Source organism: Capricornis sumatraensis, chromosome 3, assembly GCF_032405125.1.
Source record: "Capricornis sumatraensis isolate serow.1 chromosome 3, serow.2, whole genome shotgun sequence".
NCBI classification, from domain to species: domain Eukaryota; kingdom Metazoa; phylum Chordata; class Mammalia; order Artiodactyla; family Bovidae; genus Capricornis; species Capricornis sumatraensis.
The window spans coordinates 65,066,931-65,091,140 of NC_091071.1; the positions used below are offsets into that span (position 1 = coordinate 65,066,931).

At 39.1% G+C, this 24,210-nt stretch overlaps 1 protein-coding gene across 1 annotated transcript in view; it reads right to left on the minus strand.

The window, feature by feature from the left end:
* MTX2 (metaxin 2) overlaps positions 1-18,765 on the minus strand; it is an 83,354-nt gene extending 64,589 nt beyond the window's left edge. Inside the window, exon 1 of the mRNA XM_068968251.1 lies at positions 18,546-18,765. Within this exon, the coding sequence (XP_068824352.1) occupies positions 18,546-18,585 (40 nt within the window). The 5' untranslated portion in view covers positions 18,586-18,765. The remainder of the gene's footprint in view (positions 1-18,545) is intronic.
* Positions 18,766-24,210: the final 5,445 nt, after the last annotated feature.

Consider the following 24,210-nt stretch of genomic DNA (forward strand, 5'->3'; position numbering starts at 1 on the left):
TTATTCCTTTGTTTGCTTTTCCTACTGTCCTTTTCCCCTTGCAGTTAATCTTTAATGTATATAAATCTTCTTTATCTATCTATATTTAACTTTGCGTATCTATTCTTTCTTCAACATATTTGTTAGTTTTATTTTCATTGCTTTATTCCCCAATTGGCACCTTGCTTTAGTTTTGTTTTCCAGTTTGTGCTTTAGTTAGTTTTGTTCTGGTAGATATAATTTTGGGTTTCCTTTGTTCGCCAGGTCAATCTATTGCACTTTATTTTTGCTGGACTGTTTTCATTTTGCTTATGGGTGCATATGTATATGCAAATATTCAGTCACACCTTTTATTGTCGTTATAAACCTTTGCCTCTCAGCTGGCCTTTTGCAGTTCTGTGGAGTTTCCCTTTTTCTCCCTTTTTTCTTTCTTCTTCCATTTTCTTTTTATTTTCTCTTTTTTATAATTTTAATTATTAATTTTTTAAACCTATTATATATTTTTTACACTTATTCCCTTCTTTGCCTTTCCTACTGTTCTTTTCTCCTAGCAGTTAAATTTTAATGTATATAAACCTTTTTCATCAACCTCTTATTTAACTTTGCATATCTATTCTTTCTTAGAAAACTTCAATCTTCCAAGACTGAATCAAGTTCAGTTCAGTTTAGTCACTCAGTCGTATCTGACTCTTTGCGACCCCATGAACTGCAGCATGCCTCCCTGTCCATCACCAACTCCCAGAATCCACCCAAACCCATGCCCACTGAGTCGGTGACACCATCCAACCAGCTCACATTCTGTCACGCCCTTCTCCTCCTGCCCTCAATCTTTCCCAGCATCAGGGTCTTTTCAAATGAGTCAGCTCTTCGCATCAGATGGCCAAAGGATTGGAGTTTCAGCTTCAACATCAGTCCCTCCAATGAACACCCAGGACTGATCTCCTTTAGGATGGGGATCTCCTTACAGTCCAAGGAACTCTCAAGAGCCTTCTCCAACACCACAGTTCAAAAGCTTCAATTCTTCTGTGCTCAGCTTTCCCAAGCAGAAACAGAAATTATGAACACTCCAATTACAAGCACTGAAATTGAAGCTGTGATCAAAAATCTCCCAAAAAACAAAAGCCCAGAACCAGATGGCTTCACAGGAGAATTCTATTAAACATTTAAAGAGCTAATGCCTATCCTTCTAAAACTCTTTTTTTAAAAATGACAGAGGAAGGAACACTTCCAAACTCATTCTACAAGGCCACTGACACCCTGATACCAAAACCAGACAAAAACAACACAAAAAAAGAAAACTACAGGTCAATATCACTGATGAACATAGATACAAAAACCCTCAACGAAACTTTAGCAAACAGAGTTCAGCAACATATCAAAAAGCTCATATACCATGATCAAGTTGGGTATATTCCAGGGATGCAAGGATTCTTCAATATATGCAAATCAATCAATGTGATACACCATATTAACAAATTGAAAGACAAAAACCATATGATAATCTCAATAGATGCAGAAAAAGCCTTTGACAAAATTCAGCACCCATGTACGATTAAAACTCTTTAAAAAATGGGCATAGAAGGAACCTCTCAACATAGTAAAGGCCATATATGATATAGAGAAGGCAATGGCACCCCACTCCAGTACTCTTGCCTGGAAAATCCCATGGATGGAGGGGCCTGGTAGGCTGTAGTCCATGGGGTCGCAAAGAGTCGGACACAACTGAGCGACTTCACTTTGACTTTTCACTTTCATGCACTGGAGAAGGAAATGGCAACCCACTCCAGTGTTCTTGCCTGGAGAATCCCAGGGATGGGGGAGCCTGGTGGGCTGCCGTCTATGGGGTTGCACAGAGTCAGACATGACTGAAGCGACTTAGCAGCTTAGCAGCATATATGATAAGCCTACAGCAAACATTATTCTCAATGGTGAAAAACTGAAAGCATTCCCCCTAAGGTCAGGAACAAGACAAGGGTGTCCGTTTTCACCACTATTATTCAACATAGTTCTGGAAGTCCTAGCTATAGCAATCAGAGAAGAAAAAGAAATAAAAAGGAATCCAGATCAGAAAAGAAGTAAAGCTCTCACTGTTTGCAAATGACATGATACTGTACATAGAAAACCCTAAAGATAGTATCAGAAAATTACTAGGGCTAATCAGTGAATTTAGCAAGGTTGGAGGATACAAAATCAACACACAGAAATCACTTGCATTTCTATACACTAACAATGAAAAATCAGAAAGAGAAATTAAAGAATCAATCCCATCCACCACTGCAACAAAAGGAATTAAATATCTAGGAATAAACTTACCTAAGGAGACAAAAGAACTGTACACTGAAAAGCATAACATACTAATGAAAGAAATCAAAGACGACATAAACAGATGGAGAGATATTCCATGTTCCTGGGTAGGAAGAACCAATATTGTGAAAATGAGTATATTGCCAAACTCAATCAACAGATTCAATGTGATCCCTATCAAATTACCAATGGCATTTTTCACAGAACTAGAACAAAAGATTTCACAATTCATATGGAAACACAAAAGACCCCAAATAGCCAAAGAAGTCTTGAGAAAGAAGAACGGAGAAGGAGGAATCAACCTTCTGGACTTCAGATTATGCTACAAAGCTACAGTCATCACGACAGTACGGTACTAACACAGAAACAGAAATACAGACCAATGGAACAAGATAGAAAACCCAGAAATAAACCCATGCCCCTATGGGCACCTTATTTTTGACAAAGGAGACAAGAATATGCAATGGGGCAAAGACAGCCTCTTCAATAAATGGTGCTGGGAAAACTGGACAGCTACATGTAAAAGAATGAAATTAGAATACTTCCTAACACCACACACAAAGATAAACTCAAAATGGATTAAAGACCTAAATATAAGACCAGGAACTATAAAACTCTTAGAGGAAAACATAGGCAGAACACTCGATGACATAAATTAAAGCAAGATCCTCTACGACTCACCTCCTAGAGTAATGGAAATAAAAACAAAAGTAAACAAGTGGGACCTGATTAAACTTAAAAGGTTTTGCACAGCAAAGGAAACTATAAGCAATGTGAAAAGACAACCCTCAGAATCGGAGAAAACAACAGCAAATGAAACAACTGACAAAGGATTAATTTCCAAAATATACAAGCAGCCATACAACTCAATGCCAGAAAATCAAACAACCCAATCAAAAAGTGGGAAAAAGACCTAACAGACATTTCTCCAAAGAAGACATCCAGACAGCTAACAAACACGTGAAAAGATACTCAAAATCACTCATTATTAGAGAAATGCAAATCAAAACTACAATGAGATATCACCTTACACCAGTCAGAATGGCCATCATCAAAAAGTCTACAGACAATAAATGCTGGGGAGGGTGTGGAGAAAAGGGAACACTCTTGCACTGCTGGTGGGAATGTAAATGGATACAGCCACTATGGAAGACAGTATGGAGATTCCTTTAAAAACTAGGAATAAAATCACTGTATGACCCAGCAATCTCACTCCTAGGCAAATACCCTAAGGAAACCAAAACTGAAAAACACATATATATCCCATTGTTCAGTGCAGCACTATTTACAATAGCTAGAACATGGAAGCAACCTACATGTCCATCAACAGATGAATGGATAAATAAGCTGTAGTACATACACACAGTGGAATATTAATCAGCCATAAAAAGGATTGCATTTGAGTCAGTTCTAATGAGGTGGATGAACCTAGAATCTATTATACAGAGTGAAATGAGTCAGAAAGAGAAAGATAAATATTGTATTCTAACACATATATACAGGATCTAGAATAGCTGGAGAAGGCAATGGCACCCCACTCCAGTACTCGTGCCTAGAAAATCCCATGGATGGAGGAGCCTGGTAGGCTGCAGTCCATGGGGTCACTAAGAGTTGGGCACGACTGAACGACTTCACTTTCACTTTTCACGTTCAAAAACTGGAGAAGGAAATGGCAACCCACTCCAGTGTTCTTGCCTGGAGAATCCCAGGGACAGGGGAGCCTGGTGGGCTGCCGTCTCTGGGGTCGCACAAAGTTGGACACGACTGAAGTGACTTAGCAGCAGCAGAATGGTACTGAACTTATTTATAAGGCAGCAATAGAGAAACAGACACAGAGACAGACTTAGGAACATGGGGACAGGAGAGGAGAGGGTGAGAGGTATGGAAAGAGTAACACAGAAACTTACATTACCATATGTAAAATACACAGCCAACAGGAACTTGCTCTATGGCTCAGGAAACTCAGACAGGGGCTCTGTTTCAACCTAGAGGGGTGGAATGGGAGGGAGATAGGAGGGAAATTCAAAGGAAGGGGATATATGTATACCTATGGCTAATTCATGTTGAGGTTTGACAGAAAACAACAAAATTCTGTAAAGCAATTATCTTTCAATAAAAAAATAAATTTAAAAAAAATTAGACTTCTACTTTCACAGATGATGATGGCAGTGGTGGTGGCGGTGATGGTGACAGCAGTTAAGTTTCCTCAAGAATTTTACCGCTAATATCTAGCACATAGTTTAAAATGCTTACAACTCAGTAATAAAGATGACAACTCAGTCTTTTCAATGAGCATAGGATATGAATAGATATTTCTCTATGAATGGCCAACAAGCACATGAAAAAATACTCAATATCATGAGTCACTAGGGAGATACAATTCAAAACCACAAGGAGATGCCACTTCAGAGCCACTAAAATGACTATAATTAACAAGACAGACAGTAACAAATATTTAAAGGCTATGGAGCATTTGGAATTCTCACACACTGCTGGTGGGGATATAAAATGTTTAGTGGTTTCTGGAAATTACCATTATGACTCAGCAATTCCACTCTTAGGATTTCACCCATGTGAAATGGGAAAACATGTTCACACACAGATTTGTACAAGAAAGTTCACAGCAGCATTATTCATAATAATCAAATGGTGGAAACAACCCAAATGACCATCAGCTGATGAGTAAACAAAATGTGGTATATCCATTCCATAGAACACTATTTGGCAATAAAAAAGAATCAAGTAGAATATCTGATGCAACATAGATGAATTTCAAAAGCATTATTCCCAGTGAAAAAAGCCAACCACTAAAGAATACACACTGTATGATTCCATTTATACAAGATATTCAGAAAAGGCAAATCTACAGACAGAAAGTAGGTTAGTGGTAGACTAGGCAGGCCTGGGAATAGAAATGATTGTATACAGGCAAGAAATTTCCTTTGGGGGTGATGAAAATGTTTATCCTACAACTGGATTATGCTAATAATCACATCTCTATAAATATACTATTTTTTTTAACTTTACACTTAAAAAGGTATATAAATTATAGATCATAAATAGATCTTAAAACACTTCTTCCATTTATTGTGCACTTAAGTGCTTGACATAGTAACTGTTTCACAACAACTTTACGAGGTGCATGTGTGCTAAGTCGCTTCAGTCATGCCTCACTCTTCGCGACCCTATGGACTACAACCCACCAGGCTCCTCGATCCATGGGTTTCTCCAGGCAAGAATACTGGAGTGGGTTGCTGTGCTCTCCTCCAGGGGATCTTCCCGACCCAAGGATTGAACCCACGTCTCTTATGTTTCCTGCACTGGCAGGCAGGTTCTTCAGCACTGACGCCACCTGCGAGGCCCTTGATGAGGCAGACACTCCCGTTATTATCCCTATTTTACAGTAAGAAAACTAAGGCACATCCATAAATAATTTGCCAAAGTCACAGTGCTAATCAGTGACAAGGGCTAGGGTTTGTCAGATAGTGGCTCCAGCGTACACAAATATGTTAGCTAACCTCTTACAGAACCCACAAATAAACATACTTGGGTAATAATTATTATAACTAATTATAATTAAAGCAATTATCATCATTCTACAACAATGGTTCTCAACCCTTAATATACAAGAATCCCCTAAAAAACTTCGTAAAACTGTGTATTTCCATCAAACCCTAAACTCAGAGATTCTGATACTGTAGAAATGAAGGCCAAGAATCCAAACTTGCCACAGGCATGCCCAGTAAATCTGATGAAGATGGTCAGTGACCAAAAAAAAAGACTGTCCAGAGGGCATGGAGTACACCTGAAGTAAGAATAAGTTCTTTTCACCCCTTTCATTCATTTGCCTCATTAAAGAATGTGGCAGTAAGGATCTGTGTAGATTAATTTTATTCAGGAAGATTTTTGCCCATCTTATTCTACTTAAGTATTTGTGGATATGGCTTAAAGCCATGTTTTAAAACATACTTTAGTTAACATGTTGCAGTTTTACAGTGTTCCAGAATAAGCTTTTAAGATTAATGAACTGAGGCCACACTTGTTCTGGAAACAGAAAGTGGTTAAATGATAGTTTTTCCATTAAATGTAATCAATAAGGAAAGTAAAATTAAGTTAGTAGTTATGAGATTTGAACGTGAGCCATTTGAACCTATCTATTTGAAACTAGAGATCAATTTCAAAAAGTTACTCAAGGATCAATTTCAGAAAACAGACAAATTTCTGGAGGTTAACAAGGGTGAAGAAAACAAATTCATAGCATAATCAAGCCAATAACCCAGACTACACTGAATACAAGCTAAAACTGAAAACGTTCCATTCTTATTCAGTAAGGATTCATATGTCATCCTCTCAAAGGGTTATGTTTAGACTCTGTCTCATTATAAAAATGATCCATCATTTTTCATTAATTTCCAATAAAAAGCTGGCCAACTCCAAGTGACTATGAATAGATATGAACCTTGTAGCTAGGGCTCAAAATGCGAATTTTGTTTTTAAAAATGGTAATCTGGAATTCATCAAAGAGGAAACACTGACACCATGTCTGAGCTTTTCTCAGAAACAATGATGAATATGTGATCAATAGCAGAGCTATACAAAAACAGCTGGTTTAGATTAAAAGTCCAATATCTGGCCAAAAAACTGAGAAAAGACAAACAGTCCCACACAAATATCAGACCTCAACACTGCTAACAATGTTAACCTTCAAGATTTAATGGTTTTCTAAATCTAATCCTGGTAAATGGAAAATAAATGTCCCTTCAGCTAAGAAACAATCCTCCCCACCACTCTAAACTCATTACAATCATTGTAATAATAGAATCTGTTATTTTAAATATCTACTATGTTCTAATACTAGACATAGAGTCACTCACTCCTATCACGCTAGGTAACCAGAGAACTCTCTGTTCCTCCTGCCGCACTCCTCTCTGGTAGCCATGAGACAAATGATTCCCTACAGAGGATTTGATCTGTTGTTATATCTCCAGAAATCCTGGCAGAATTGCAAGATTCCCCAAGAACAACAACAAAAACAAAAAGACAAAATAAACAGGAAACAAGATAATACAGCCTAACCATCACAGAATCCCTTCATAACCAAGGAACACAGGGAAAGAAAATCCTCAGAGAGGCAGAAAAAAGTATATTAAAGCCTGTAACTGAACTACCACAGGTTATTAAACTTGCAAAATGTACCAAGGACGATGATAAATAGACAAAGATTAATATAAAACTGCCACTGCTCTCTAGGATCTAATTTTGTTGAGTAGGTGGGGGGCACAGAATAGGGGGAGTGAGAAGAGGTGACTGAGATACACATAACCATTTAGAATACAATAAACCAATACAGGTGGGGTAGGGGGAAAACACAGGTCTCGAAGTGAGACATGGCTGGGTTCCCCTCCCCATTCTACAACTTATTGCCTAAGTGACCTAGGCCAAGGTGTGTAATCTTTCTTGCCTCATTTACTTCATCTGTAAAAAGTGGAAAATGACCCACCTTGTAAGGCTGTTGGAAGAATAAAACTAGATAAATTGTGTGAGTGCCATATACAATCTCTAAGCTCACAGAATGTATTCAACAACATTAATATAAGCATCAGACCAGAAGTCTGTATAAAGCAATAGAGGAATCTTCTTGAAGAAATAACAACCTGCTTGAGGAAGACAGGAAAGAATTCACAAGAGGAGATGAAATCTGAGCTGAGTAAAAACATAAATAATAATAATCACAAGTGCACCAGACAGAGGGTGAGGGTGCAGGGAGAGCAGTTCAGACGCTCACTAATTATCTAACACCCCTAATTCGGTTTGAGAGGAGAGAGGTAAAGGCTCAGTAAAGACTTCCTAAATTAGCATCTGTATTATAGGATATACCACTTTGTATTCAAATTATCTGTTTTGATGGATGTGTCCTACACAAGGATGTTAAGTTCATCAAAAGCAATGATTGTTACCCAGTTTTGTACCCCAACACCTAGCAGAGCACCCAGCACAAATTAGATACTCACCCTAAAAATATATTCTATGGAAAATACAAGCAGCTCTTTTGCTCTCTAAAACCTGAAAGATAACTGACAGCAAAAACCTGCTCTAAGTCTGGAAATAAAACCATCTAACCAAATTAACATCTCAGGTTAAGTCATGAAGTAACTTCGTTGGCTTATAAAATTTCTTAGAGATAAAAATATATAATCAGCACAAAAACAGAGCTAAGTGTATAAGCATAATGAAATGCTTTTTATGGTTTCTATTTTGCTAAAGCAGTTACAGTTAATGGGAATTGCCATGAAAAAATGATTGTTTTTATGAAAAGAACCTTCTTTATTACTAACCAATCAAATTTCATTTTTATTACTGATGTAGAAAAGTTCAAAACCATGATTCATTTATAAAGCGTACAAAAATAAGAAAAGTGTTCCAGAACAGAGTACAGGATCATTTACAAAGCAATAAAAAATTAAACATGCATTTCTCTTACTGCCAAGGCAGATACTTCTACACATAAATGTCTGTAGCTGGATTTGCTGAATATAACTTCTGTCTTTGAACAAAAAATGAGAAGCCTGAATTTAATATCTCATTTCCAGTTGACATCTTCAGTCCATCTGATAACTGCTTATCAAGAAATATCAAAAACGTTTGAAAAATGTTAAGAAGTTTGATGATGTTTTCTTTCAATTTTCACTCAAATATGAAAGGCTTGAGCTAACATTAATAACTCAGAAGTTCTCACAGAAGAGAGACTGACAAATTTTATGGAGCACCAAAATCTTTTAAGCTAAAAATGAAAAGTCAAGTAATTTAAGAGTATAGATTGTTAATAAAGCATACAAAATTCATGTTATGCTTAATATGGACTAATACAACATCAAAAACAAGTCTCTCATGTGGTCTTCACAGCATACCAAAGTTTTCTAAAATGAAACAAATTATTGGCTCTAAGAATCTGGTTTCCAACCTATTCATGAATACAAACATGATAAAAGAAAATAGATCACACTGATGTCAATAAATTGTGTTTTGCCTCTAATCTGAAGTATAACCTATTTTGTCTTTGTTTTTGTATCTGCCCCTTCAATATTTACTTCACAGGTGCCAAGGTGATAAGCACTACAGCATGAGACTATTCCTACAATGAACACAAATGAAAAAGATTCTCTGAAATGTGATGGCCAATTCAATAGCTTCTTACTAATCCTTCAGTGCCTTCCTCAATACTGGAAGAGCCTCCGAATGCAGATTACAAATAACTAACAAACCTTTATTTTCAATAACAAAGAAATTTAATGTATTTTTTCAAATATCGGTTGCAATGATTATTAGATATTCGATATACAGATATGAGCCCTGACTATCATTTCTTTATTCTCAATAAACCTGTGACCAACAGCATCACTTCTATTATCTAAAGGACTTTTAACCCATAGTTTCCACTTCACTGAGCCTCTAGAATCCTCCTGAAATGCTCTAAGTCCAGATTTCCCAGTATTCATGTGAAAGAAAGATGGAATAAAAAAGTTTATTACTAATATAAAAACAAAATTTTTAAACATGTCTGTACTTATTACACTTAACTTCATGTTTACATAAGGATGCCATGGAACGCTGTAAAACTACTTTCCGAGATGATACCATAAAGTAATGCTATTGCTAGAAGGAAATTATTAATACATTTAAATAATTAAACACCTGCATACCCACAATGAGATAAATGAAATATCCCAAGTCTTCTTTTTCATCCTTTATGTAGTTTACGGAGCTTCTAAATAAAGAACAGAACAAACATTGCCCTGATTTCAAAAGATTATTAACTGTGCTATGATGAAATTGACTAATATGTTTAAAATATATCAACACATTAGTGAAGTAACATTCACTAACTCAGAAAAGATGGTATAGTTAATAAAAATAAAGACACTTCCGATATTTTGGTGTCCAAAATATTACGAGGATATTACAATGGTAACAACCTCAAAGGCACCAGGAAAACAAAGTATAACAGAAACCACCATGTACTAAACATACCATGTACCACCCTAAATGAGGTCCCTTCCATACTTTATAAAATATACTATCTCCCTTTCACAAATAAGGAAACTATCCTACTAAGGTCTGCCCAAGATTATTAAACAAAAGGCAGAACCGAGCTTAGAACTCAGTTCTATCTTACTCCAGTAGCCTTGTTTTTATACAAGTTTCAATTTCCTTATCCATAAAACAAAAACAACACCTAAAAGGATCAAATTGTTAAATATCAGCAGCTATGTATTATCTAGCACAGTGGGTCAAAAATGGACACTTACTCTAATCATCAACCAGATACACAGCAATTAATTTTTTAAGGCTAAAACTTTTCAGCAAAACCTCATAAATAAACCACCACTGAAAAAGCCTCAGAGTATTTACATCTATTACCTATACTGAAGATTCAATTATATAATGAAGATAAATATGGCTGAAACTTATCAAAGGTATAATCTTGAAACAAATAGAATAATTTGTTATAGGAGTAACTTTAATAAATGTAATAACTGTTTACAGATATTTTATATTATTGATATAAATTATGTATTCTATCTAAAAGCAATTTTACAAGTTTTACCAAACTTGTATTGTTACACAAGAGGACAGAGGCAAAGTCCAGTGAGAGAGAGAAAGTGATAGGTAAATGAGCCAAAAATAACATTAATGAACACTTATTGAGCACTTACTATGTGCCAGACACAATGCCAAACATTTTCTATCTTTTCTTATCTACTCCTTAAATAATCTACAATTATCTTTACCAATTTGCAAATAAGAAACCTGAATCTTAAAAAGGCAAGTGACTTGCCTAAGGTCACACATTTAGCAAGTAGCTGAATAAGAACTCAGGTCTGACTCTCACTTCTAAGTCCACAAGAAAAAAGCAAAGCGAAGGAAGTGATCAGCACTGTAGAAGATTCCTACAGTTTAAATTCAGTATTTCTCTAGCTTTTTGCATGTATCTGATGAGCGTGGAACCCTAAAAAGCTGGAGACACTCCTGGTACAGAGATACGCAAGTGAGTCAGCCCTTTCCTGTCACAGTATTCCATCCCTTTGGCTACTACAGTGACTACGCCAAATGTGGTCACACAACCCAAATGCGAATACTGAATCATTCCCTAGGATATGTTCATACCCAACTATCTGTAAAAAATAATTTTTTAACCTGAAACTCAAGAAATGTATTGAAAATCTTGCCAGTTTAAAAAAAAAGCAAGTGAAAATTTAAAATACACAGCCTGTTATAAAAGATTCTGAAAACCATTCAATATCCAGACTATTTATCCTTTTACAGTTCTTAATCTAGCCATGTCGTTATCTAGAGACCATTCCTTTCCACGTCACTTAGTTAAAAGAAAAATTCAAAATTCTCTCCTTAAAAAATTTATCCAAATAAACTATTCAGTTAGATACACAAATATGTATTTGCAAGTACCATTTATATCAGCAAATTCATATACACCTGTGATGGCTCTGAAGTCCATTAAACTGGTGAGACTAAACTACCTTTGCCACAATACCCTTTCTACTGTGTCTTATCAGGGTAAGCTACAAGGGACATCCTCCAGCAGGTGTTGGGAACATAGAGGGAAGACAGCCACTTTGTAGCAAACACCTCCCAGTTATTCAAATACTACTCTAGGCGAAGGAATTTTGCTGACATAATTAAAGCAAGCCCCAATGAACTGACTTTATGTTAATCAAAAGGGAGATTATCCTGGGTGGGCCTAACTTACTAACAAACAAAGCTCAGGCTCTGCAAGCAGCTGCACATGCTCTCTCCTCCTGGAGCCCTTTCATGGCTATCTACCTTGTGGCCTTAGCGTCTGGTTGGCCAACCTCCACAAGAACGTAAGCGTCTGTGTGTGTCTGTGTCTGTCTGTGTGTGTGTGTATGTGGGTCTCCCTATTCACAGTGATCGCTATCCATTATCAGGCCTCCCTGTCCATCACCAACTCCCAGAGTTCACCCAAACTCATGTCCATTGAGTCGGTGATGCCATCCAACCAAGTCATCCTCTGTCGTCCCCTTCTCTTCCTGTCTTCAATCTTTCCAAGCATCAGGGTCCTTGCAAATGAGTCAGTTCTTTGCATCAGGTGGCCAAAGGATTGGAGTTTCAGCTTCAGCATCAGTCCTTCCAATGAATATTCAGGACTGATTTCCTTTAGGATGGACTGATTGGATCTCCTTGCTGTCCAAGGGACTCTCAAGGGTCTTCTCCAACACCACAGTTCAAAAGCATCAATTCTTCGGTGCTCAGCTTCCTTTATAGTCCAACTCTCACATCCATACATGACTACTGGAAAAACTGTAGCCTTGACTAGACGGACCTTTGTTGGCAAAGGAATGTCTCCACTTTTTAATATACTGTCTAGGTTGGTCATAACTTTCCTTCCAAGGAGTGAGCGTCTTTTAATTTCATGGCTGCAGTCACCATCTGCAGTGATTTTGGAGCCCCAAAAAATAAAGTCAGACACTGTTTCCCCATCTATTTCCCATGGAATGATGGGATCGGATGCCATGATCTTCGTTTTCTGAATGTTGAGCTTTAAGCCAACGTTTTCATTCTCCTCTTTCACTTTCATCAAGAGGCTCTTTAGTTCTTCTTCACTTTCTGCCATAAGGCTGGTGTCATCTGCTTATCTGAGGTTATTGATATTTCTCCCGGCAATCTTGATTCCAGCTTGCGCTTCATCCAGCCCAGCATTTCTCATGAGGTACTCTCCATATCAGTTAAAGAAGCAGGGTGACAATATACAGCCTTGACATACTCCTTTTCCTATTTGGAGCCAGTCTGTTGTTCCATGTCCAGTTCTAACCACTGCTTCTTGACCTGCATACAGACTTCTCAAGAGGCAGGTCAGGTGGTCTGGTATTCCCATCTCTTTCAGAATTTTCCACAGTTTATTGTGATCCACACAGTCAAAGGCTTTGGCATAGTCAATAAAGCAGATATAGATGTTTTTCTGGGACTCTCTTGCTTTTTCCATGATCCAGCAGATGTTGGCAACTTGGATCTCTGGTTCCTCTGCCTTTTCTAAAACCAGCTTGAACATCTGGAAGTTCACGGTTCACATGAACTACTGTTGAAGCCTGGCTTGGAGAATTTTGAGCATTACTTTACTAGCATGTCAGATGAGTGCAATTGTACGGTAGTTTGAGCATTCTTTGGCATTGCCTTTCTTTGGGATTGGAATGAAAACTGACCTTTTCCAGTCCTGTGGCCACTGCTGAGTTTTCCAAATTTGCTGGCATATTGAGTACAGCACTTTCACAGCATCATCTTTTAGGATTTGAAACAGCTCAACTGGAATTCTATCACCTCCACTAGCTTTCTCGTAGTGATGCTTCCTAAGTGCCACTTGACTTCGCATTCCAGGATGACTGGCTCTAGGTGAATGATCAAACCATCATGATTATCTGGGTCATGAAGATCTTTTTTGTATAGTTCTTCTGTGTATTCTTGCCATCTCTTCTTAATATCTTCTGCTTCTGTTAGGTCCATACCATTTCTGTCCTTTATTGACCCCATCGTTGCATGACATGTTCCCTTGGTATCTCTAATTTTCTTGAAAAGATCTCTAGTCTTTCCCATTCTGTTGTTTTCCTCTATTTCTTTGCACTGATCACTGAGGAAGGCTTTCTTATCTCTCCTTGCTATTCTTTGAAACTCTGCATTCAAATGGGTATATCTTTCCTTTTCTCCTTTGCTTTTCACTTCTCTTTTCATAGCTATTTGTGAAAATTTGGCCATGGAGTACAGAATGAATGAAGCAGGGCAAAGGCTAATAGAGTTCTGCCAAGAGAACGCACTGGTCATAGCAAACACCCTCTTCCAACAACACAAAAGAAGACTCTACACATGGACATCACCAGATGGCCAACACTGAAATCAGACTGATTATATTCTTTGCAGCCAAAGATGGAGAAGCTCTATAAAGTCAGCAAAAACAAGACCAGGAGCTGACTGTGGCTCAGATCATGAACTCCTTATTGCCAAATTCAGACTTAAATTGAAGAAAAGTAGGGAAAACCACTACACCATTCAGGTATGATCTAAATCAATCCCTTACGATTATACGGTGTGAGAAATAGATTTAAGGGACTAGATCTGATAGACAAGAGTGCCTGATGAACTATGGACGAAGGTTCATGACACTGTACAGGAGACAGGGATCAAGACCACCCCCAAGAAAAAGAAATGCAAAAAAAACCAAAATGGCTGTCTGAGGAGGCCTTACAAATAGCTGTGACAAGAAGCAGAATACTGTGCATAGTTGCTGAATTTGAGTCACACTTCATAGTCAAATACAAGGTTTCATATAAATTATGTTAGCCATCATTTTTTTTGCTGTTGCCAAAATATAATCTTTCAAATTTTTATAATTATAAGCATTTACATTTAAAAGTAAAATATTCTCACTCCACCAACACACTATCCTTATTACTCTGAAATTACCAGTTAAAATTGAATATTCTCCTACATTTTTTTTGCTTACATATACCTGTTTACACAGGATTCATTTATTTAAATAGTTCATACTATATATATATAATTCTATAACTCATTTTTATTAATGTTTAAGATAATCAGAGTCTTCAAGCCAATATGCTTAACAGCTATGTTGCTATTGTTGTTTAGTCACTAAGTCGTGTCTGACTGCAGCCCATCAGGTTCCTCTGTCCATGGGATTTCCCAGTCAAGAACTGGAATGGGTTGCCATTTCCTTCTCCAGGGGATTTTCCTAACCCAGGGATTGAATCCACGTCCCCATCATTGGCAGGTGGTTTCTTTACCAATGAGCCACCAGGAAAGCTTAACAGCTATACCTCTACATTTTTAGTACCTGTAATAATGTGGGCATGCCATAACTATACCCTCCCAGGTGGTGCAGTGATAAAGACTCTGCCTGCCAATTAGAGGACACAAGAGAGGCAGGTTAGATCCCTGGATGAGGGAATTCCCCTGGAGTAGGAAATGGCAACCCAGTCCAGTATTCCTGCCTGGAAAAGCTCATGAACAGACGAGTCTGGCAGGCTACAGTCCATGAGGTCACAAAGAGTCAGACACAACTGACCACGCATGCTGTAACTTAACATATATTTAGGATGTCTCTAGGTTTTTGCTATTACACATAATACTACAATTACTACAGTTGTATAAATACTGGCCCTTATATTTCTATCAGATAAATCCCATGAAGAATTTCTGAGTCAGTTCAGTTCAGTTCAGTCGCTCAGTCGTGTCCGATTCTTTGTGACCCCATGAATCGCAGCACACCAGGCCTCCCTGTCCATCACCAACTCCCAGAGTTTACCCAAACTCACGTCCATAGTCGGTGATGCCACCCAGCCATCTTATCCTCTGTCGTCCCCTTCTCCTCCTGCCCCCAATCCGTCCCAGGATCAGGGTCTTTTCCAACGAGTCAACTCTTTGCATGAGGTGGCCAAAGTACTGGAGTTTCAGCTTTAGCATCATTCCTTCCAAAGAACACCCAGGACTGATCTCCTTTAGAATGGACTGGTTGGATCTCCTTGCAGTCCAAGGGACTCTCAAAAGTCTTCTCTAACACCACAGTTCAAAAGCATCAATTCTTCGGTGCTCAGCTTTCTTCACAGTCCAACTCTCACATCCATACATTACCACTGGAAAAACCATAGCCTTGACTAGACGGACCTTTGTTGGCAAAGTAATGTCTCTGCTTTTGAATATGCTATCTAGGTTGGTCATAACTTTCCTTCCAAGGAGTAAGCGTCTTTTAATTTCATGGCTGCAATCACCATCTGCAGTAGCATTTAAATAAATATCGCTATGTTAAGTTCCCCAAAACCAGCTGTTTCTTACAGACTCCCCAATACTTTGAGGACAACTGTTTTCCCCATGCCAGAGTCAGTACTAAAATTTATCATATTCATTTCTGCCCATCTGACTGGGTGGAAATTAGTGATGGAGGGCATCTTTTCGTATGTTCACTGCAGTTTTGCATTTCCCCTTTAGTAAACTCCCTGTTCTTATCCTTTATCTTTGATTCTGTTGGTCTGCCTTTTTCTTATTAATTTGTAGAAACTTATGTGCCTCATCATACAAAGCTTTTAAAATGTATCTGCAAAAATTGTTAATTTTTTCTTCCATGCACTCTGAACTCTGTGTCTTGCTTAGGCATCCTACACTGCTGCTGCTGCTGCTGCTAAGTCGCTTCAGTCGTGTCCAACTCTGTGCGACCCCATAGATGGCAGCCCACCAGGCTCCCCTGTCCCTGGGATTCTCCAGGCAAGAACACTGGAGTGGGTTGCCATTTCCTTCTCCAATGCATGAAAGTGAAAAGTGAAAGTGAAGTCACTCAGTCGTGTCTGACTCTTCGCGACCCCACGGACTGCAGCCTACCAGGCTCCTCCATCCATGGGATGTTCCAGGCAAGAGTACTGGAGTGGGTTGCCATTGCCTTCTCCACATCCTACACTATATCACCTATATTTTTCCTAATTATTTTATTACAATTTGGTTTTTGTTCTTATTTTACACTTAAATTTTTAATCCATCTAGAATTTATTCTTGCAGTGTCATAACTTAAGAGCTGTCCCAACACCACTTATTGAATTATCCATCTATAAATGCCTCCACCTAGAGTGATCACCCCAAATAGCTAAGATGGCTACTGCTGCTGCTGCTAAGTCGCTTCAGTCGTGTCTGACTCTGTGCGACCCCAGAGACGGCAGCCCACCAGGCTCCCCCGTCCCTGGGATTCTCCAGGCAAGAACACTGGAGTGGCGTGCCATTTCCTTCTCCAATGCGTGAAAATGAAAAGTGAAAGTGAAGTCGCTCAGTTGTGTCTAACTCTTTGTGATCCCATGGACTACAGCCTACCAGGCTCCTCCATCCATGGGATTTTCCAGGCTAAGATGGCAGACTGATCAAATTCATAGAAACTCCTAAATTTCAGTAATTGAAGTAAAGTTCCAAATTGATTAAAAGATATTCATTTTTTCCTTAAGAAATCACACATTAGGGAACATGCACACTGTATACCAGTAACAGCATACATTGTGAAATATTTTAATATAGTATTAATATATTAAATATTATATATTTATAATATTAAATATATGAAATATTTTAATATAGTAATCTAATTCATGATCTAACTTTTTAAAAAACATAAACTGTAAAAACAAATAATCATTGCTTGAAATCTCAAGATTATTCATTGATTCAGGTCACGAATACTTCTTGAGCACCGACAGGTCCTCAAGATACTAGAAACAATGTAAGTATCATTCCTGCCTTCAAGAAGCTTGCAATCTAGTGGGAGCTTCCCTCACTTTTAGAAGACAATGTTTTTGATTGAGAAAAGGAAAAAGGAAATGAATTTTAACAAAAATGTAATGAAAAACATTTTGGCAAATTCCATGACATTCAATACTTTCCATTTCAAAAATACTACCTTATTGCAAAGGTATCTAAGTATCCTGGGTAACTAAATATTTACTGTACTCAATGAAAATACTTCTAGGACGTTTAAGACTAACTCCATTTAAAGATTAACCCATCAACCTATACCTACAATAATCTCTCACTTTCTCAACAATATTTACTATCTTTCACTACAGCAAATAAGAACCTCGATAACAGAAATATATTCAATAACAGAAATTTTCAAAATATATTGTAACTCTATTTACAACAGTCATGTTCAGTCCGTCAAGTCAAAGGTGTTTCAAAAAATTCATGCAGTCTTTAAAATGTGTCAGTGAATGCTGGAGACCTAGCAAATGGCAATACTGTGCTGCTCTGAGATGAAACTTCATTGGCCTCTCAAATGACAATGGCGACTCATTAGTGACATGCACCTTAAACTTCAGGTCCCACACCGAGGCTGCCCCCATACTTTTAACTCTGAAGCTCTCGGATATGGCCACGCCCCTCACCTTAATTCCAGCCCACAGCGTTCTCCACTTATCCCAACACCTCCAGACCCAATGGGTAGCTGGACAAAGCACTGCCCAGGAAAAACGCATGGGATTTCCACTCCTCCAGGCTGACCTTACCCACGTTTCTCCCCGTTTTCTCATCCAGGAGATGGTAGTCAGTGCCCGCCTCGATCCCGAAGCTTGGGTTCAGCGTCTAATGCTGCAAGGCTGGAGGAAAGCTGCAGTGCTTAAAGCCGCACTGCTCCCTACGACTACCCCACGCCGGCCCCCGCCTCCGTCCGGGTCCGCGGCCACACACGCTACCTGCGATCTGGGAGACTAAGGCTTCCGCAACTAGAGACATGTCGGCTGGGCGGCCCTGCGCCCGCAGTTCCTGCTCCCCGAGATCCTCAGCGAACTCCCGCGCAACCCCGGAGGCTCCGGGCACCTAACAGGCCTGGCTCCGGCTGACGCTTGGACTCCCAAAGCCCACCCCCGCGGCGACGGCGGCGGCAGCACCACCGGCTGAGACTCCAAGGTTACCGCCAGGCCTGGCCAGGAACTTCCGGCGCAGCTGACAGCGGCGCGCTAGCGCTTCCGCCGGCCCCGCCTCCGCCTTCTTTGGCATTTCCTGTCCCCGGGCTCCCGGCCGCTGGGGGCCACCCCAGGAAGGGAGGGGGAGAAGGGAAGAGTATTTGATTCCCGACTCCCGCGTACAGCGTGGGCGGGTGTACCCCAGAAGTTTTCAGTTTCCTTTCCAAGCGAAATTTTTGTAAGCAAATAAGTTTTTTTTTTTTAAGTGATTTCAAACAAGAGGCAGCTCATGATTCTATATGCTCAATCACTTAGTCGTGTCTGACTCTTGGCAACCCCATTAGCTGTAGCCCGCCAGGCTCCTTTGTCCATGGGATTTTTCGACAAGAATACTGGAGTGGGTTGCCATTTCCTTTAAATTTTATGTTTATACAATTTTTAAAGGTTAAACTCCATTTACATTACAAAATATTAGCTATATCCCTGTGTCCTACTTATCCCATGTAGCTTATCTTACATCCAGTAGCTTGTACCTCCCACACTCCCACTCGTGTATTGCCCCTTCCTCCTCACTTGTAACCATTAATTTGTTTTCTCTATTTGTCTTTTTGTTGTTGTTGTTGTTGTTATATTCACTACTTTGTTGTATTTTTTAGATTCCACGTATTACTGTAGCGTTCCTAAGCGTCCACTGAATACCAGACTTAAAATATATATACAGTATTCTATTTCATTTCATCCTCTAAACAACCCGGTGAGATCTTATTGCCCTTTTACAGGTAAAGAAACAGGCTTAGGAAGGTTAAACTGCCTTCCCAGGGAGTCCACTCAAGCCCAGATTTCAAATCCACATTAATTTCTTTTATTCAGCTACTGTTGATTGGTCCATGGACAGACATTGTTTAATTGTTTCCTTACTCAACCATGCTTGCCAGAGAGAATGTAGCTGAAGCAAATAAGAAAGTGAAAGTCACTCAGTCTTGTTGGACTCTTTGGGACCGGGTGGACTATACAGTCATGGAATTCTCCAGCCCAGAATGCTCCAGCCATTCTCTTCTCCAAGGGATCTTCCCAACCCAGGGATCGAACCCAGGCCTCCAGCATTGCAGGCGGATTCTTTACCAGCTGAGCCACCAGGGAAGCCTGAGGCTTAAAAAAGTAAGTGGCTTGCCCAAGGTCACAATATATAGGTACACCGTATGTACATCCATGCAAAGAGATATTATTCAGCCATAGAAAATAATGAAATACAGCCATTGCAACAACATAGATGGACCTTGAGGGCATTATCCTAACTTAAATAGGTCAGAGAAAGACAAATACCTTATGATCTCACTTATACATGAAAAAAAAAAAGAAGAAATGAAAGCTTATAGTTACAAAGAACAGATTGGTGGGTGACAGAGGCAGGGTGTAAGAAATGAGTGAAAGAAATAAAAAGGTACAAACTTCTCTAGTTATAAAATAAGTCAAGAGTATATAATGTACAGCACAGCAACTATAGGTAATAATGTGCAGCATATTTAAAAGTTGCTAAGAGAATAAATCCTACAGGTTTACATCACAAGAAACACTTCTGTAACTATGTGAAGTGAAGTCGCTCAGTTGTGTCCAACTCTTTGGAGACCCCATGGACTGTAGCCTACAAGGAGTAGGTTGCCATTTCCTTCTTCAGGGGATCTTCCCCCCACCGGGGATCGAACCCAGGTCTCCCACATTGCAGGCAGATGCTTTACCGTCTGAGCCACCAGGGAAACCCACTGTAACTACACAGAATAACAAATGTTAACTAGATGCATTGTGGTGATCATTTCACAATACATACAAATTTTGAATCTCTATGCTGTACATCTGAAACTAATATAATGTTGTATGTCAATCATAGAGCTTCCTACATAGCTAGGACGGTAAAGAATCTGCCTGCAATTCAGAAGACCAGGGTTTGCCCCTTGGGTTGGGAAGATGCTGTGGAGAAAGGAATGGCAACCCACTTCAGTATTCTTACCTGGAGAATCCCATGGACAGAGAAGCCTGGTGGGCTATAGTCCACGCGGTTGCAAAGAGTCAGACACAACTGATCAACTAACACTACTACTACATCAATCATACCTCAATAAAAAAAACCACGGTAAATTTAAAAGTCAGATAGCTTACTAAGTTTCTGCAAAGAAACATGATGTTCTGAGAATTACTGTGCATGACATTTAGAAAGCAATGTCTTCTTTCTTTATGCTTCTATAGCTCTATTACAGTTTTTGGTCCATAGTTCTGCTTCTTTAACTAGTATATTAGTTTCATAACATGTAACCATAAATTGAGTGGCTAAAAACAATAGAAATTTATTCTCTCAAATATGTGGAGGCTAGAAGTCTGAAATCAGGGTGTCATCAGAACCATGCTTTCTCACCAGGCTGCCGGGAAGAATTCTTCCCTGCTTCTTTGTAGCTTTTGGGGGTTGTCAGCTATCCCTGGCCTACTCTGGCTTGTAGACATATCACTCAAATCTCTGCCCCTCATCATCATATGCATTTTTGCTGTGTGTCTCAGTTCAGTTCAGTAACACAGTCGTGTCCGACTCTGTGACCCCATGGACTGCAGCACACCAGGCTTCCCCGTCCATTACCACCTCCCAAAGCTTGCTCAAACTCATGTCCAACAAGTCAGTGATGCCATGCAACCACCTCATCCTCTGTCATCCCCTCCTCCTTCTGCCTTCAATATTTCCCAGCATCAGGGTCTTTTCAAATGAGTCAGTTCTTCGCATCAGGTGGCCAAAGGATTGGAGTTTCAGCTTCAGCATCAGTCCTTCCAATGAATATTTAGGACTGATTTCCTTTAGGATGGACTGGTTGGATCTCCTTGATGTCCAAGGGACTCTCAAGAGTCTTTTCCAACACCACAGTTCAAAAGCATCAATTCTTCTGCACTAAGCTTTCTTTATAGTCCAACTCTCACATCCATACATGACTACTGGGAAAACCATAGCTTTGACTAGATGGAATTTGTTGGCAAAGTAATGTCTCTGGTTTTTAATATGCTGTCTAGGTTTGTCATAGCTTTTCTTCCAAGGAGAAAGTGTCTTAATTTTATGGCTGCAGTCACCATCTGCAATGATTTTGGAGACCAAGAAAATAAAGTGTGTCACTGTTTCCATTGTTCCCCAATCTATTTGTCATGAAGTGGTAGGACTGGATGCCATGATCTTAGTTTTCTGAATGTTGAGTTGTAAGCCAGCTTTTTCACTCTCCTCTTTTACTTTCGTCAATAGACAAGAGGCTGTGTGTCTATGTGGGCATATTTCCCTCTTCTTATAAGGGCACCAGTCATTGGATTAGGGCCCACCTCATTTAAGATGACCTCATCTTAAGTTGATTTCATCTGCAAAGACCATATTTCCAAATAAGATCACAGGTACCAGGGATCAGAAATTTGTACCTATCTTACTGTGGGAGAGAAGAGACATAATAGGGCCCACCTCATTTAAGATGACCTCATCTTAATTTGATTTCATCTGCAAAGACCGTATTTCCAAATAAGATCACTGGTACCAGGGATCAGAAATTTGTACCTATCTTATTGTGGGAGAGAAGAGACACAATTCTACTCACTACAGTAGATGATTTTTTTAAGGATAAAGCAACATTTGTGGGCTTTCCCCATGGCTCAGTGGTAAAAAATCCACCTGCAATGTAGCAGACGTAGGAGATGTGGGTTCAATCCCTGGGTCAGGAAGATCCCCTGGAGGAAGGCATGAGAACCTCTCAAGTATCCTTGCCTGAAGAATCCCATGGACAGAGGAGCCTGGTGGCTTACAGTCAATAGCATCGCAAAGAATCGGACATGACTAAAGCAACTGAGCGCACACATACACACACATCAACATCACCCTCTGCAACCAGGAAACTTGCTAAACTGAATTTCAACTTACCAAAAACTCACGTGAACATAAACATAACAGTGTTTAAGAAGCAACAGCATCTTGCTGGCTGAGATTCAGAATTGCCAAGAAGTAGAGATAATGGGTTTATCTCTTGGGCTTCCTGCATAACTCAGTCGCTAAAGCATCTGCCCACAGTGCGCAAGACCTGGATTCAATTCCTCGGTTGGGAAGATCCCTTGGAAAAGGAAATGGCAACCCACTCCAGTATTCTTGCCTGGAGAATCCCGTGGACAGAGGAGCCTGGCGGGCTACAGTTTGTGGGATCATAAGAGTCGGACAGGACTTGGCACTATCTTTTTCTTTTTTTCTTTCTTTCTTTCTTTCTTTCTTTCTCTTGTGCTGAGGGTGTTAACACTGATAATAAAGTGTATGCTATGCCCAGTTTCCTCCTTCTCATCCCATGAGTGACACTGACCAAGAGAAATGAACTGTTCCAGGTACTTAAGTGTCAACTGAAAGAAAATCTTTCGGTTCCTGTCTGTTCTCTGTACAGCAGAGAATTATATATAACTTTTAAAAGTGAAGAATATCCATCATCTATTCAAGTTCTATTACCAGGTTTAGTTTGTCACTTTAAAGCCGAAGATAAAATGTTTTGACTGCTTTTTTGACACAATGATTTTTTTTTTTTAAAGATTTCTCCATATTATAGACCTTGTTTAGGAACCTGAAACAAAGCCCTGAGAAAGCACTAAGAATTTGGACGGGCAAAAATGAGTCCACAAGGCAGAAGTGAGCCCCAAAATGAAAGAGCATGGTGAGAGCCAGGGTCTGGGCATGCATATGAGAGAAACAGAAATATTAGAGGAAGGATAACTCGCCCTTCAAATTTCAGTTAGGTGTCTATGACTAGATACATGGTACATGGATGAGTTGGGCTAGCTAAAAGGCTTTGGATAGGGACTGACACCAATCTTGTTTTAGCAAGCTTTTGAGAAAAAAAAAAAAAAAAAGATCTGCTGGGGGAAACTGTCTATACTCAACTCTTTCTTCACTGTAGCCAGAGAAACTGAATCATTGGTGCCATATGGATTCACTTTTTCTCCCTGACTGATGGTTCCTTGCTTCCCACACAGGCTAATTTGGGCTGGAAAGAATCTATAATGTGGGAGGTCTTTATTACTGAAAATTAAATCCAATAAAATGCAGATGTCCTGACAGTGCCCACAAACAAGTTGTCTTTGTAATAAATAGCAAACTGGATAAAATATATTTATGCATCTGTATTAGAACAACTAGCAGATTTAAAACTGAAGATCTGTTTAAGATCACCATGATTAAGAAAAATACAAGAAAACAAGCCACTGGAATTTTTAAGAATGAGGTTTAAAAAAAGTGCTAAGGAATTCATATGTTACTAAAAGGTTAATCACATAATTATTTAAAATAAAACATTAATGCATGACACTAACAGCCTTATTGTTTGCTCTAATAAAATCACTTTTCTTGCAAAACTGTTCTGTCATGTAATTTTCATGTCTCTAATCTGAATTTTATATTACCATGTTAAATAAA